A 17495-nucleotide genomic window follows, 5' to 3' on the forward strand; every position below is an offset into this window, starting at 1 on the left:
ATCATTGCATTTTTCATAATTCTGAGTAACAGCAGCACAGTCTCATTTCTGAGCTTCTGCTTCCAGAATCTGATTTGACTAAAATTTCCACCATCTTAGTTTTTTGAGGCTGATGGTGAGCAGCTACATCTCTCAGGAACTAGTTTACCAATGCTTAAGCTTAACTCCTTTCTCAAGGAAAAGTTACAGCACAAGGAGAAAGTAAAATGATTCTTTACTTCTGTGGAGAAAAGCTATATGAGCAGGTATCTAGTAAAAATCATACAGTAATTGCAAAGAATGGTAAATATAATTTGAAAACAAAATATTTTGCCTAGCAGTAACTATATATGAGGCTTTCAACTGAACAGAAAAAAATGTGAGAAGTGGACATGATGGAGAAGGTTGGGAAAGGTGTCCAAAAGGGATCCTTTAGCAGACAAGAAGAATGAGATTAAAAGTCTCTGGGGTGGGAATTAAGTCAAGGAGCTGAGATGCCACGATATGGAGGCAAAAAGTATATAGAAAATGGAATAGGTCATGCAAATGGAAGAATGTTGCTATATGTTAAAGAAAACTTCAGCGTCAATCATAAAGAAAATAACTGTATAAATGATCAACAGAACTGGTATGGATTAAAATTTCAGGCCTCAGTAAAAAAGCAGTATAAAGACTGTATCTCAGAATACTTTACTAAAACGGAGAAGGTAACATACTGGGAGATAGCAGAAGGCTGTGAAAGTAGAAATCCCGGAAAATACGGGGAGATTTCAATTATTCAACACAGTTTAGTAAATACCATAATGGATGCAATTCCAAGGCTAAATTTTTTAGGTATAAAGAAGCTAGTCAGAAGACAGTACTTACCTTGATCCTGACCAGTGTGAATGATCAGGTTCAAAATGTTACCATATAAAAGATACTTTGTAATGTACCTAGATTCACCAGTCTTTCAAGAACAAAGGCAACTCATTTAGTAGAGAGGATGTTAAATTTAAGAACTACTTAAAATGGAAAAGCTATGTTAAAAACTAAAAGGGGCAGCTAAAAGACTAAAGGTCTGCGGAAGACTCGAAACATTTAAAGACAAGGCACTTCAAGGCTTGGAGCAACTGCATATTGTCTTTCAAAAAGGCTCTAAAAAGACTAGACAATCGTAACAGTTAAAAGCAAAATAAAGCAGATTATTAAGAATAAGAGGACATACTTTAAAAGCTGGTGTGCTGGACAAATGAGAAAGCTACAGAAGAACAAGTCTGACAGGTTAAATGGAAAAACGTGGTGCTGTGTAAAAAAAACCCCAAAACCGAACCCAAACAAACAAAAAACCAAGGTTCATTGCCTTTGATCTACTATAGCAATGAAATGGTATTTTATCATCCTTTAGATATCTGGAATGGGAGCATGAATTTCTTCCACAATATAAGAAGGACAGTGACTCTTTAATAATATGTTTAGGATACAGTTTAAGAATGGACTAAAGCTATTTTGTGTGGAAAGAATGGTAAGAATTCCCTTTTTATTGGGGAGGGCACGAAATCTGCTGATCCCACTGGCTGATGTAACAACTGCTCTGAGGAAAGTGACTCACTGAAACGTAACATAAGGAAAACTTTGTCCAAAGTTCAAAAAAGACTTTTGTCAAAGCTTATGGAACTAGGTTAAAGTTCTTTTTAGGAAATAAAAAAAAGTGTGTTGGCTAGAGGTTCAAATGTTGCTACTGATTGGAAAAACACATGAAAATGAGCTGTAAATTTTTATCCTTTTTAAAACTGAAGACAGTGACCAGCAAAGGAAGATAATTTAGGCTTGGACTCTTTGTTAAAACTTGCCATCAGGAATTTCCAGGCAAGTCTTTAATAAGTCTAAATGATTATGAAATGCTTTAAGAAAGTCTAAACAATTCTTTCACATTAGTGGGAATATGGTTCCAAAATAACCTAATTACAGCTGAATACTTAAAAAGAAAAAACCCAAATCATATATCTGAAGAAACTTTTTTGCATTTTTAAAGCAATTTCTACTATTTGCATATGGCAAATACAGACAGATTTTTTTCTCCCAAAATCCAGTAAACTCTTCAGTACAATGCTCTTAGGAGTACAGCAGTGTTAGTTTAGAAACAATCTATACCCTGCAGAGCAAAACTAGTCTTTGGAGTTAGTAATTACAATAAAATTTTAAGAGCTCTAGTAGAGTGAAATCCTAGCTGAGTACCTTCTAATTACTCATTTTTTGGCATCATTTATCTCCCTTAAAATTCAGTTTCTTTCGAACACACCACACTGACAGAACTTACTATAGTTTTAAGTAAGTAGAGAGACTTTTATCATCTTTTCCAATGAGAGACTCTAGCTCAACTCTTGTTTAAGTTACTTCTACTATTACAAGATGAATGAGAAGTGTTGAGAATAAGGCTCTCATTGCATTGTCCAGAACTTTAAATTCCAGATGTAGTTGATGGCAAGCTGACTTCTAAAGTGTGACTGTTTTCCCAAATTGGAGAGAGATCACTTGTCTTGCTTCACACCTAAGAAAATTAGCCTGAGTAGCTATGAGCCAAATAGTCTAGCACAAAAGAGGATTATTCCTTTCTTGCAGTCTGACATGGTGGAGAACGGTGTGGGCACAAAAAAGGTGCTATGAACACTCTATTTCTGGAAAACTCAAATATGAAGTGACTGGATATAGAGAATCATACACTGTTCAGCACAAGAACTAACAAATCTGTAATTTAACAAGACCTAAGTTTTGTTACGCAGACTTTCACTGCTGGAGAACTGACTGCATGACCTCTTTGATCTCTGGAATTGTCTCAGTCCAGCCTTGCCAGATGTTTGCAGTGAAAGTGCAAGAGAAATGCATCTTTCATCCACTAGGCATGTACTAGAACAAATAATTCTGTGATCAGCAGAGCTAATGAAGACGAGTCTCATATATATTTGAATTGTAACACTTTCATTCCTCTGTGGATTCTCCAAAGTCTAATATGGTGGTTGGCTCATACTGTGAAGACCTACCCTCAGAGATCTCAACCAGATTTGACCAGTTGGCCAAAGAGTACACAAGATTAAAGGAGGGTTGAGAGAATGCTCTTATCCATTAGATATTTTGGGGAATCACTTGCTGCAGTCTTAAAAATCCCTTCCTCCAAAAAGGTTTCTGATAACCACAAAAAAATAAGAATTTCTTTGTAATAGGGAGTCCTTGTTTACCTGATAAATTATTCAGAATTCTGGGAACAATTTGTTACTAAATATTTTCCTTGTATTAAAGTCCTTGCATCTAGAACCACCTTCCTCTCTGCTCTTTGTCCACAAGACATCCTGGACTAGGAAACAATTCATTTCTGTAGTGACAGAATACAGATAGACTTTAGAAGACAGTGATATGTCAATCCACACTATCCACTTGCTCAATCTATTTGTTTGAAACAACTCATCTGAATCTTAAATAGAGCTTCCTGAGCAACAAGAGGAGGAAATGTTCACTTTCTTATATGGACTGGCCTATTTTTCTTGGATTGCCTTTCATTTTAAGCTTCCTTTGGATAGGACACAAAATAAAAAAGCATTTCTGCGGAGTATTTCTCAGTTTAGAGCTCTGTAGGCCATCTCCTGCAGCCCTTTATTATCCAGGAGTCCTCTTGATTTCAGTAAGGCTCCTATCTGAGTAATATATATTTTGTTGGCATTTCCTGAGTCAGTAAGAGAACTGAAAGACATGGGAAGCATTTTTGTCCATTTTGCTTTCCATTCTAAAGGTGTTTATATGTTATGTGGAGTTCACTTGAATAAGACTCTGATTCACTAGAATAAAATACGTCATTGAAATACAAAGAAGTTTCAGGATATAAGATTTGAAAGGCTGGAGACCTTTAAAATTTTTCTACACAGAAGTCCAGCTAGTTATGTGGAACTCAAAACAGCAGTTTCAGCACTATTCTTTGGAGGGCAAGAAGAAATACCCTACTTTCGCACGGATCTGGAAATGGCTACGAAGAGCACAATTTATATACATAAAAAATCACAAAGCTGTTTTAAATTCTCATGACCTTTCACAGGGTGGACCTTATTGGTTTGGGATATAGTAGCTGAGAAACTGAAACAAGATTATAAAAATTGTCTGCAGAAGAGCTTGCAAAGGATCTGTCAAAATACCCGGCTTCATCAACAGAACTCTTTTGACTGTGGTTTCAGTTTTGATGCATTACTGTAATAAAAGCTACTGTCATCACAAGTGTAACACAATGCTTCTCAGTGATTCCAGAGCAGGACAGACCAGAATACTCACAGAAAAAAATTCTGTGAAATTCGGAGATCAGAGTTTGTAACTCAAAGCCAACAGACAAAGCAAAAGGATAATTTCATTAAAATCTGTACAGCATTCTTTTTATGAGTATTTTGCTTGACACTTGCTCATTATTTATTTGATGATAATTATTAATTTTCAATGGCTTGATCTCTTTGAAATAGAAGAGCTGTACAGGCAGAGGTAGCTGCATGCAAGGACCTGAATGCAACAGGATGTCTTCATTTCATTATGCTACTGTTTTTAGCCAGACTTCCAAGTACGTGGTAAAAAATTTGCTAAGAATAGTAATAAGCTGTTACTTTTACATTTGTGCACAGAATTGCCTTTTAAAAAAGTGTGTCGTTATTCAAAACTGAACACATCAACTGAAACAAAGCCATATGTGTATCATTTCCCAACCTGCATAGGGTTGATCTGCACGGAACGTTCAAAGCACTCCACGCATTCCCTGAATTCCCGGTTGCGCAGATGGAGGAGGCCTTTGGAGCGTTGGGCACGGGCACTGCGGTGCCTGGAGAGCTCCCAGGCCTTGTCATAGTACTGGTGGTCTTTAAGAACATCACCAAGCAAACAATATAATCCCGGTGTTTCCTTTTTCTCCAGCTCCCGCCTGAGTATTTCTTCCGCCTGTTAAAGAACAAAGAGAAATCAATACATAATGGGACAATGTATTTTCAGTTAACCGCCTACCTGAACAAATACCACTTTAGCACCTTGCAATCAGCAGTCAAAGACTAAGAAGTAGGGATAGTAAGGAAACGGTATCTCGATCCAACACAGCATCAAAGATAAAGTCTAGAGTGAATCTGGTTCCAAACTGTTTTTTAAAAAAAACACACTTCAACATCAACATAATATGGTGGCTTTTGATTTAATGCACCAAGGAAAATGTACCCATTAAAACAAGAAACAGCTTGCTCCTCATTTTATATCTTAGGTGTGTATTCTGTCCCAAGAACAAATATCAGTCCTGGACATCAAACCTACACCTACCTCAGAGCAATGCAGTATCAGCACCATTAAGTACGTGCAATCCTAATAGTTTATCATCTGTGTTTTTTATAAATCCTAGTAAGTACTCTTGCAATGACTGTCATTCCTTTTTCTCTAATTGCTCTTTTCTGAAAATAGCTACTTCCATTCTGTTATGTCTGAAGACACATCCACTTTCATACTGTTGGTTTTGGAAATGCTACTTTTTTATATAAAATGCAGAAGTTATAAATTTATCTAAACGTTTGAGATAAAATATATTCAGAATATATACAGCATTATGGAATAGAAGACACAAGGTGGGTCTCCCAGACATGTGTTATGGACTGTAACCAACTTTCAAAAGCTCTTTATCTCAGGGTCACTATCTCGCTCTAACAATAAAATTATTGTTTCTCTTTTAAACAAGAGATAGTCTGCTTTCTGTGGCTTTTTGAAAAGATAAATACACTGGACAGATGATCTGTTGTTCAGACCAAACTCTTACCTCAGTCCCCTGCTGCAAAAATGTAACATACATAATTCAGCTCAGTATAATTTTTCTATTAGAAAAGATCTATTTGAAGCATCTGAACCAAGAAAGATTTGACGCAGCCTGCCACAGAACTGAAGTTTGACCTTGTAACACTAGTCATTCTTCTATCATAGCTAGTTTATCTAAAAGGAAAGCTGAGTTCCATCTCTGCATTTAAATTATTACTGCTCTTCTTGTTTCTGTAAGAACTGTTTTCTTTGCCCTTCAGATGATCTCTATAAAATCAGTCTCCTACTCCTCTTCCTCCAATCAGTAAAATTCATTGATCCTGTCTGAAAATCATCTTTAGAAAAATGACTTTGTTTTACTTTGTTTTAAAATGTTTAATGTATAGTAATTTTAATACTTCATTCTTACTACCATTTTTGTTAAATAAAGTAGCAGTAAAAGTCTACAAATATTTGAAGTGCACAAATGTGAAGAAGGGATATATTGTTTGGATTTCTAAAAGGATCTTAAACTAGCAAAAATGGAATCCCATTAAGAAGAAAATTAGTGGCTGAATATTAGGAAGATAACTTAATGGCAAGTGGTTTTAAGTGCCTATAGAACAGATCTCCAAAGAATGCCAAAGAAACTACTACTTAAAATTTAGAATTAGCCTAGTCAAAGCACTAGAAAACCTCACCCAACAAGAAGATTGCACTTGCAGAGGGCTTGGTTAAAGGGCAATTTACTTCCCCTTCCCTGCCTTCGTTAGTTTCTATGACAAGATTAAAGGAACACTTAAAGAACTTTAAGATGATTTTTTCTAGAGCAGAGAGAACTGGGTGCTTTATTACTGCAGTAATTACATTAGGCACCAAAAGGTAAGGGTTTTTTTTCCCTTCAGATGAAGAAAAAAGACTGAAGTTTTGCTGTGTGAACAGCAGCTATGAGTGACTGAAAAGTGCATTGCATGCTGCTTCTTTACCTCTTCCTCTGCAGGGCACTCCCAAGCTCAGATTGCTATTCTGTGGCAGTGCCTAGTACTAATCATACACTAGACTAGAAAGCCAACCATTCACTAATTGCATTTCACATTTAAGAGCATAAAAACATCATGTTCTAAGCTTACAAGAATTCATTGCCAACATAAGTATTTCAGCACACAGATAAAACAGAGAATTAAATAAGCAGAAATCTGACTTTTTCTCCATCTGATTAGCTATCTGATCATCTCTCTGGCATGTTACAAACTTTTTTATTACTTAAATCTCTAAAGGCTAATACAAAGGGAATCATAACTACAAACTAAAAAAAAAATTGTATTCTCAAAACATTTGTCATTTGTCTTCTACAAAACCAGATAAAACTTTAAAACAGGACTTCTCATATTACCTATTTTTTTGTGAAGAAAAATATTCCTTTCTCCTAACTTTGTAGTAAACTATTTTCAAAAATGCACATTTAATCTTTGATAAGAACTCTGCTTCTTCAAAAAGCAAATCTTCTCTTAACAACAAAAAATATTATCAAGAAACATTTTCCACACAGCTCACGCAATGTACATAAAAGAAATATAATCACTAGAGATTTATTCTTACCCATTAAACAGATATTAATGATTAATTCGCACACTTTATAACTAAAAATTGTACCTAAATTAAATAAGCTTTGATAGGAAAATTATCAATTAAAAGTTACCCAAAAAGAAAAAAATGAAGCTGTATAACCCTTGCTGACTGAAACAGATTTAATTATAACAACACTGCTTTTCACAGAATAGTCTGCACCAAAATGGATGGAATTCAATACTCAGTTCAAAAGTCAGTTGATCTAAACATGAGAAAGATTTAGGCTGTTATCTTGCTTTCTGGACTATTACAGTTGGTACGGGAATGAAACAGGCAACGCTTCACAAAAATCCACAATCAGTAAAGAGGATTCTGTTTTAAATAAAAGGTGGTGCCTTTTTATTACTCACTACAGAGACTCCTGGAAACCAAGTTCAAGATTCATCCTGCGTTTGGCTTCCCAACCCTAAACTTCCACTTGCTGTCCCATCCACGTGTTCCCATACTTTTATTTCATTTCTTTCCTAAAAGACCGTATTAGCTTCACTCTTCACAGATCTACCAGCTCTATTATTTGACAATTCATTCCTTTGCTAACTCAAAGAGGTTCCTAAAATGCTTTCATCTTTTCTGCTTGCACGTTATTTGCTAGGCTACCAGAGAAGTAGCATGAAGAAGCAGAACAGATGAGCATGGAAAGAAGTAGTGAAAGACAAGGAGAGCTCTTCAGTTTTCATTTCATCTTCCCTGTAACGTCATGCATGACCTTGGGCAAGCCATTTACTCCTCTTTCTCAATTTTGTAGCTACACGTAGGAGTGCTTTCCTGCCTTCTACAACTGTTATGATATGTAGTGGAAATCAATCAAGTTCTTGAAAGATCTCATGCACTAATCGGTATAGTACTACTTGACTTTGCATCTGGGAAGCATTTCCTGAATTTAAAAGGTGAGCTTCTGAGATCTTACCATGATTGTGTTTCCTTGCTCAAATGTTTTAGAGATATCTGTGTCACGTCACGACAAGAAAAATAACTCTGTAGAACTTGGATTGCTGGGCATGTTGGTCTAAAACCAGACTGTGTACCATGCTGTTTACTCTGAGGAGACGATGGAACAGGGAGAGGGCTGAAAATAGGGTTGTAAGATGGAATACCAGGCTAATGCTAAAAGGTAGATCTCATGAATTTATCAAAGGTCAGCAGCTACCATGCTCTAGAGCTCCTGCCAGGGAGAAAGGTCTCACTTCAACTGGAAGAACTGAAAACTCACACCTCCAGTTTATCCCTTCTTTTTTCTTTAGCAGGGAAATAGAACCATTGAGGTTGGAGAGACCTCTTACACCTTTACGGAATAAAGTTGTCCGATGTAAATAATACTCTCGAGATCTCTGGGTCCTCCTCACAGTTAAAAGAAGGGAGAAGGACACTTTTCAACACCAGTTCTCACTACGCACATGGAGATTAGTGTCTGCTTTTGCAACACGTCTGTTAAAGGAATACAATGAGTGAAGGACTGGAATGAGAAAGCCACAGCAACTATCAACATACCATGCATTCAGATTTTATAATACTTTTTTTTTGTTCTGTGCCCTGTTTTGCTCATTGCTTGGCACTCTGTTACTCTGCTGTTGACTCATGTTATGATATCAGTTTCTACTAATTTTGTTCGGATTAGGAAACGAGTATAGAGCCATATCTAGTAACAGTAAAAGATCCACAAAAGAGTTTGCTAAATGTTAGTGACATCTTACTCTGCAAAATTTGTACTGCTACATGACCCTCTTATAACTACGTGAATTATGTATTTCCCAAGTGCATAATGGGGAGCTTCACATAGCCTTATCTACATGCTCTGTTTCTTTGTCAGTGCATAATTCAAAAGGAATTATGGAAGGAATGTATTACTTCGATGCATAAGTACTCATCAAACACACTGATACTGCTGATATCTGTTTTATTAGATTTTTCAGTATTTAAATTCAGGTTTTCTCTATAAAAGCATTTGTGAGAGAAAAATATGCAGAATTTTATTAAATAGAGTTTGTTCTTTTAGGCACATATATGCTAAGCTCTTTAATGACATGAACATCCACTGAACAACATATTGCTCTAGTAGATTCTCGTGCATTTCTAAAAGAATAACTACTATGTTCAAAAACATAAAAACATTTTTGAAAAAAACAAACAGTTCACACACTGAAAGTGTTCTGATAAGGAGCACAAATAGTCACTCCCCTTGGTGCACAGCTAAATGTTTCTAATCTTCTGGCTTTTTTGATCTGAAGCTAGCTTTTTTCCCAGCACTACTGTTACTTAGTACTTACATAGCATTTTCTGTTTTTCAAAGCACAGAACAAACCCTCATTCTGAAAGCATTTCTAAGCAGTTTCCTGTGTCAGATATCCTGTCCTATTCTCCGAGTGCCATTTTCATAACTCCCTAAGGGCAGTTCGTGAATGTAAGTAGGACAGAATGCATTTCCAGGAAATGGAAAATATTGACCTCTATTTCTCCACTGTACTGAAAAGATTGGGATATTAGCATACTATCCCCAAGGCATGCATAATGGGTCACAGAATTTGTCAGCAAAACATATCTGTCTGTTTATAATGATGAAAATCTAGGCATTGGTGCACGATAATTAGAAAGAACATGTAAGTATGAGAAATTCTGCATTTTTTCGATTAATTAAAGTTATAAATCTCTATTCTGTAAGCTTAAATTAGTTTAAGCATAGTCTTTGTGATTTTGTCTTCAGAAAGGCACACATACATTCATGTATTTAATGCTACCATATAAGAAACAGAGGGAGAGAACAGAGAAGGAAAGAAAAAACATATTTTTGTCTGAAAGTTAGTATTTCTGAAAGCTATATAAATTCTGAAAACAATTCTTGATAGCATAAGTTCCTGTTACAGTCTTCATGTGTGAGAGATTGCACCAAAAAGAGAACACAGCTAAAGTTACACACCAATAGGCATTGCTTTCAGGTATCATTTTCTAAAATCTTGCTACCGTTGCTCTAATAGTAACACCAAAAAAATCAACAATAGGAGGCTGCTACAGCCTGCTACCAGTATTTTTAAACAATTCTGTCACGGATACATAGAGTTAGGTGATGGCTTCAAATTATCTTTGTCTGGAGCTGATCACATGTAGCTGCAGCAATGTTAAAGAAATGATGGAGAAGTTCAGGAAAACATCAACATGGACTTAACAAAATAAAGCCTTTTAATCTTACGCCACTTCTTGTCTCAAATGTTTGATTCTGTAATTTGAATATGTTAACATTAGGTAATAAAATACATGAAGCACTGGTGTTGTTCTATTTAAAGTGTTTTAAAAACTACAGTTAATAGTTTGAAAGCAAGTGGGAAAGAAAACTAACACCCCCTCCAGACAAAGCTCCAAGACCCCATCATGAATGACTGCTACAGCCTTCTTAAAATGTCCACATCACACCTTGCTGTGCATCCACAGTTGTTAATTTTCCTTGAATATTTTCAAGAATCACTATCACAATCTTCTTGCTTCCTGTTATTTCTCATTTACTAACTTCTGTTTTCATGTGGTCATTACCCCAAATCTTTTTTTTTTTTTTTAGCATTCACAGGTTGTGACAGACTCGTATGTCGTGTGTCCTTTTTCCCTCATGATACCCCTGTAGAAGTGAGCATCATTAGTGAATTGACAGCTCAAGCCAGGCAGTCTTTCATACTTCAGATCCTATTTCAAGACAGGATGTCAGCTGTAAAAATCATTTTTCTTACCCTTCCATGCTGTCCTGCTCTTTCATAGCAGATCACTGCATCTTCCCACATTTCCAGCTCCTCAAATATCTGTAAGGCAGAGCTCGTGCATCCCAGCTCAAAGAGTAAGCTTGCAAGCTGACGCTGGAAAGATAAGAAATTCCAGGTAACTGAAAATAGGTAGGTAAATACTATTTACATTTTTAAAAGAGTTAGAGGCATTTCTGACATCAACAAGAAGCAGACAGAGAATATGGAATTATTCTCTTGAAACTTCAAGCTGGAGCCTCAATGTATATACCTCCAAAAAAAAAAAAAAAATCAATAGAACAATAATTGTTTTGATTTTATTTTTGTTCATGTCAGTAGCTTAATTACTTTGAACTGATTTATAATATAATGCAAAAATGGAAACAGACATGGCAAGGATAAATTGACAGAGCTGAACTTCCACCCCTTAAATGAGGCACATGGCCCATGCAGTGGAGAGCAGCTGCAGCAGGATGTTGGGAATGCTAAGAGTAGGAAACAGAGGCTGAAGGAGGGCATTAAAGCCTCTTCTAGCAATCCTTTGCCATAGTAATCTGTACCTGTGCAAACCAGATAGAGAGAAAGGCTCTGATACAATTTGTCAGGTACTCGCGAGAAATCACTGTCCCAAACAGCCACTGCCAAAGGGTGTTAGTTTTTAGTCAAATCAATATTGGATTTGAGTTCAGGTTCAACTCTCTAGTTGAGTTTTCCTCACAGATAATTCAGCCTCTTTGTTATTTCAAATTCAGCTATTATTATTTTATTATTTATATACTTATGAAAATAAATGAGTAATCTTTTCAATTTAAAAATAAACAAGGTATGTTTTCATGACTTTGAAAAGTTGCCTTTGGTCTTTTTTTTATTTTTTAAGAGGAGATTAAAATTGCGTATAGGTTTTCATCTTTGAAGGAAGGATAACTTATTTACTATGTGTGACATATACAATTTGGTTTGCAAAAACAAATGGGAGCATTCTTTATAAGGACACCTAACTATGCTACGAGATACCACACAGTGAACTTCTGCAGTGTTTTTGGTGATCCTGAATGGATTCCTTGAAGTTCTCTGCAGATGTCACAGATCTCTATAGGCTTGGGTTCAGTATCTGCTACAAATCCAAGGAGTCACCATACGGAAATAGACTGGTAGTCTATTAAGAATTAAGAACTGGCTACAGTTCTTTGACATAAATACATAACAAACTGAAAATCTGTAACAAAGTAATTACTTGTTAGCTTGATATTAATTGCTTAGGAAAAAACCTACATTTGTCTGGAACTAAATCTTATTTATGTTTTATTAAGTTTACTCAGAGTTAAAATTTGTATAGGCAATGCCTCTTCATTACTATGACTAGAAGACTGCAGCCATCTTCCATTATAATTCCCTATTTTAGTATTTCTATCTTTGGCTTGGAAAATTGGCTTGGATTGAAAAGTGCCACTCTGACAACTGGAAATGAAAACCACATTTGCTGATTTTATTGCAAGTGCCTGTTGAAAGGTTGTATGGAATAATTTGAGAATGCTAGGAGAAGATATGATTGGTTAAAGCAACGTGTATTGAGGTTAGAAATCAAAAAGGAATAAAACACCGTTAAAAGTAAACAACATGAACACCTTTGGAGGTATGTGATGCAAACAGTTTTCTTAAGTTTGTTAAACACAGCATCATCAGATAAGAGTGTAATGTGTGGATTTTCTATTCTAGAAAGAGTTATTGTGAAGATAAACAGCATAATTTTGAAAAAAAAAATATTCTGTCAGCAATAGTAAAAGGGGCATGTCTTGAAAATAAAAACTTTCTCAGCTTGAGGAGTTCTTCAGTGTTTTTTTGACTCCTAATTTGGCTGCTTTGACCATGATCCACTTCCTGAAAACAACCTAAAGTGAGTGATCATTAAAAGATGAGAAAGATGCAAGTAACAGTAGCATAAGTAAAACAGTAATAAATAGTAAGACTGATTATTTTTACAGGAGATATGTTGGAAGTTTGAAAGTTTTGGTCCATTTTTTACTGAAGGAAAAAGGAAAGTAAAGAAGAATTGCACTACAAGCAATTACTTCTGTGCATGACAAGACATCTGAAAGCAAAACACCGTAGAACTTGATTTCTTTCCAGAAAAACCTGGTGTGCTGTTAGTTACATCTTTATTTCTACAGTGTTTCAACTCAAGATCGTATCGCACTCTCTTGACTTTGGAGTCATGCAGTATCAAAGATTATAAGAACCACAGACTTTTAAGTAAAGCTTCAAATGGGATTGTTTCACACCTGTATGGCCCAATGTGGAGGCACCTGACAACAGTAGAAAATCTTCATGCGTTCAGATACCGACGTATTTGCATCTTCAAATTGGTCTGCAAGTGCCTGTAAATGCAAAGTATGTCCTGATTTAGTATTTATTTAGACTTAATCAACCTAAAAAAAAAAAATTCAAAGCACGTGTAGATGAGGCGCTTAGGGACATGGTTTAGTGGGCATGGCGGTGTTGGGTTAACGGTTGGACCTGATGATCTTAGAGGTCTTTGCCAACCTTAATGATTCTATGATTCTATGATTCAGGATTTTAGGCATTCTTGACACAATGAAGAAATGATATTAAAGAGAACACTAAATGCCAGTAAGCTTACACCAAAACATGCTACAAGTCTTTTTATTACCCCATGTAAGAAAATGTAATAAACATTTATGTAAAAACTCTTTATTATGGCTAATAATAAATAAAAAAGCTTTGAAGAGATTCAACTTTCAAAGTGCATGTAACAGGAATAAGAATCAAATTTACAATCCCAAACAAATACTTGCAGAGTAAAACTGTGTAAAATATTAAAATGACATTGCCTAATGCATTTCAATCCTTTAGCTAGTTTTTCCCTGTCTAAGATAGTACTGATGTGCTTTAGGCATGAAATTTCTTATTAAAAAGAGAAAGACACAAGCATATTATAGTGAACCATGCTTTTGGAAACACTTCTAATATAGAATAAATTATTGTGACTTGGAGTACAATTCAATTCAGGCTTTTTTTTTCTTTTGGTGGAGCTTTGGATTGTTGAAACGTTTTCTTCTCAAACCCTTTGAAAGAGAATGGTAACTTTTGCATAGCAAAAGTGCAGCAGCTTCAGCACTAACTTTTTCTCTGAAAATCCACTATGAAGTTATTTAAATCAAAATTCAATAGCAAGAAAAATAAAATATTAAAGGTAGCTATAGCCAGAAAGTTGGTTAGAAATTTTAAGATAAGGGAGAAACTCTTCAAATGCCAGTCATCACTAAACTAGCAAATTTAAGGCCATAGGTATAAATAAGGGAATATTAAATTACTTGCCTTCACATGATTCATCTATCCAAGTCTCACATATAACTTAGTCCAAGATTTATGGAAGGAGCTAGACAGGTTCTCAGAATTTTCTCAGCATGGAAAATGAATGCAAAGATTCCCAGACAAAAGGAAAAATTGGATAGGATCGCTTCTTTCTCTCTTTTTCTAAATCCAACTGTTGGCTACCCAACCTATATCAATAATGCAAATAATAGTTGTATAAAATTAAAACAATCAATTATGTGATTTAAACTGCTAAGCATCTTGTAACTGCTATTGATGTTAACGGGATTTATTAGGTGGCTTCATTCTTTTAATAAGAAAAAATCACAACAGGCAGCAATAATTTAGGCTTTAAATCCACACTTAACCTCCTAATTTTAAATACTAATATTTAAATATTCAATCTTATTCACATTCTCTCTCACAAAATTATCTCCAGAGACCTGTTCTTGAGATTATCCAGAAACCTACCCCAAGAAAATGGCTGAGGTATATTTGTAGTAAGGAAAGGGACAGACTAATAAAATCACATTCCTTTACATAGTTCCAAGCAATCCAAAAGGAGTCAGATTCAAATAAAACCCTGAAAGTAATATTATTTAATTACAGAGTTTACTTGACTACGAACTATCACAAATCATATTTTGCAGTTTTAGTTCTGCTGAAATGTTCTAATACTATGCAGAATTACATTTTTCTATACCCTGTTGCAACAAAAAACTGAAAAATTGTCCAATTCCTTGGGTAATCATTTTGCAAGACCAGACAAAGTAGTAAACTACAGTTGGAAAATTTAAAAATAATAATCACTCTAAGCCTGAGCAAAGCCAGGAAATCCTAAATATGTCCTGCAAAATAATTTTTTGAGGAGAACAGGAGACGGAAGGCAGAAAATGTTTTAAGTCAATCAAAATGTTTTAGCTTTTTTTTTTTTTTTAATTTCTATTGTTCCAAAAGAAAAACTGGAATTCAGAGAAAAACAGTTTTTCAAAAGCAACATATTTTATTGGAAAATTTGTGGCCATATTTTTTCTACACTTCCTAAGCAGAAAAGCCTAATGTAAATGACATGTTGTAGGAGACTATGACTATTAGCAAGTAGAATTCTCTCCATTCCCAAAACAAATACTGTACTCTGTTCAGAGTTCCAACAAAAACTGAAAGGGTAGGTAGAACATATGAATATTACACATTCCCTAAAGAAGTATAAATGCTAATGAACTTAAAAGTTATTAAAATCCATGGTTTATACACTCTCTTATATGTTGAAAAAATAAACTTTGATAGTTCTGCCTACTAGTGAAGTACAGAAGATAAGTTACTCAAAAATTGCTGAATTCTATGTGTCTGAATTATGCTTGAAGAAATAAAATTTGGGTTGTATAGCGGTGAGAAAATGAGAATCCTAACCTTATTGCACAGCTAATATCCAATCACAGAACAATAAGTCAATAAAATGAGCAAGACAGCACTGCCGAGAAAGCATTCTTTCTCATTAATAATCTTCACGATAAACATTGTGTAAAAAAAAAAAATCATCTATGTAAGTATATATTTGCAACACAGTCAAAAGACGTAAGACTTGGTGCCTTAGTTTAACCCAAGCCTCACATTCCTGCCTTGAAAATTGTTAAATAGAACTACAGCAGAAACCAATGAAAATTCACAACTCTAAATGATACACAAGTTCCTCCATATGCAACATTCAAAAACATTAAGCTTAACAGATCACACCCCCCCACCATGTAACACACCCTCTCCCCAAGGCTTTAGCTGCCCTAGATAACCAATTTTGAAGTCAAAAAACACAGTACAGAGAGATACACTAATCCAGTCTGGAAACAACAAAAACGTAGGTGGTTTTGATGGAATTTTATATCATGAACAAAGACTACATTATTACCACATGAAAGCAGGAAAAGACAGCTCTAGAAACTACAATTCATTCTCCCCATCTCATACTTAAATCTTTGATAAGAGATTGAGAAGTACAATAAGTAGCTTGTGTTTGGGATAAGCATACCATGTTAATTTGAAATGATCACATTAGAGCTTTTATCACTTTACTAATCAACCTCAGTCTAATCACTTTACTAATCAAACTCAGCCGGCAATTAGCCATGACTTGAGTTCATGAAGTTTGTAAAGGATTTTTTCCACCTTGGAAATAATTTCCATACATTCATTCCCATTGCACATCCTTCCTTTGCCTCTATGTTCAACATACGTATAACATCACTATGGTCCTGATGATAAAATATCAGCTTTGATTTTGAGCCTTCCTAAATTTCAATCTCTTCATCCTCCCCACATTTTTTAATGTCCTTTTCTTCTATGGCTGACAGAGTTAATAGCTTTTTCTTTCTAGCCAGACCCTATCTTTGTACTTAATCTCTGGAAATAATACTACACCCTTATGGTTTCTGGTCACTGAGATGTCATTTTCTTGTGATGTAATGCTATTTGATTTGTCAACCTACTTACTGGTCTGGGCAGCGGAGGGGGAGGTGCTGACCTCCTCTCTCTGCTGACCAGCAACAGGACACGAGGAAATGGAATGAAGCTGCGTCAGGGGAAGTTCAGACTGGACATTAGAATCATAGAATCATTTAGGTTGGAAAAGACCTTTAAGATCATTGAGTCCAACTGATAGGAAAAGGCTCTTCACTGAAAGGGTGGTCAGTCACTGGAACAGACTCCCCAGGGAAGGGGTCACAGCACCAAGCCTGTCAAAGTTCTTAGTCATATGGTGTAGTTTTAGGTATTCCTGCGAGGCACAGGGAGCTGGACTCGGTGATCCTTATGGGTGCCTTTCATCTTGAGATAGTCTATGATTCTAAGTCCTTCCATCAAAGTTTCATCCCTTTTGTTAAAATATAATCTTCAGGTACCTTTTTGCATCTGAGGTAAATAAATGGCAGACCTTCACATCCTTCTTTCTATTCTTAACCTCTTTATTCCAGATGAAATCGTTTACTTACTTTTCAAAAAAAAGCCCCTTACTATGTAAAACTGTATCTATACGCAAACATTTTTTCCTTCCATTTCATCTGAAGGATCTCCTGG

General features: G+C 35.4%; 1 protein-coding gene across 1 annotated transcript in view; it reads right to left on the minus strand.

Moving 5' to 3' along the window:
• TTC27 (tetratricopeptide repeat domain 27) overlaps nucleotides 1-13475 on the minus strand; it is a 36153-nt gene extending 22678 nt beyond the window's left edge. Inside the window, exons 1-3 of the mRNA XM_009579767.1 lie at nucleotides 13376-13475; nucleotides 11088-11210; nucleotides 4693-4920 (exon numbers count right to left, since the gene is read on the minus strand). Coding sequence (XP_009578062.1) covers nucleotides 4693-4920; nucleotides 11088-11210; nucleotides 13376-13423 — 399 coding nt within the window. The 5' untranslated portion in view covers nucleotides 13424-13475. The remainder of the gene's footprint in view (nucleotides 1-4692; nucleotides 4921-11087; nucleotides 11211-13375) is intronic.
• Nucleotides 13476-17495: the final 4020 nt, after the last annotated feature.

Source organism: Fulmarus glacialis, unplaced genomic scaffold, assembly GCF_000690835.1.
Source record: "Fulmarus glacialis isolate BGI_N327 unplaced genomic scaffold, ASM69083v1 scaffold17086, whole genome shotgun sequence".
NCBI classification, from domain to species: domain Eukaryota; kingdom Metazoa; phylum Chordata; class Aves; order Procellariiformes; family Procellariidae; genus Fulmarus; species Fulmarus glacialis.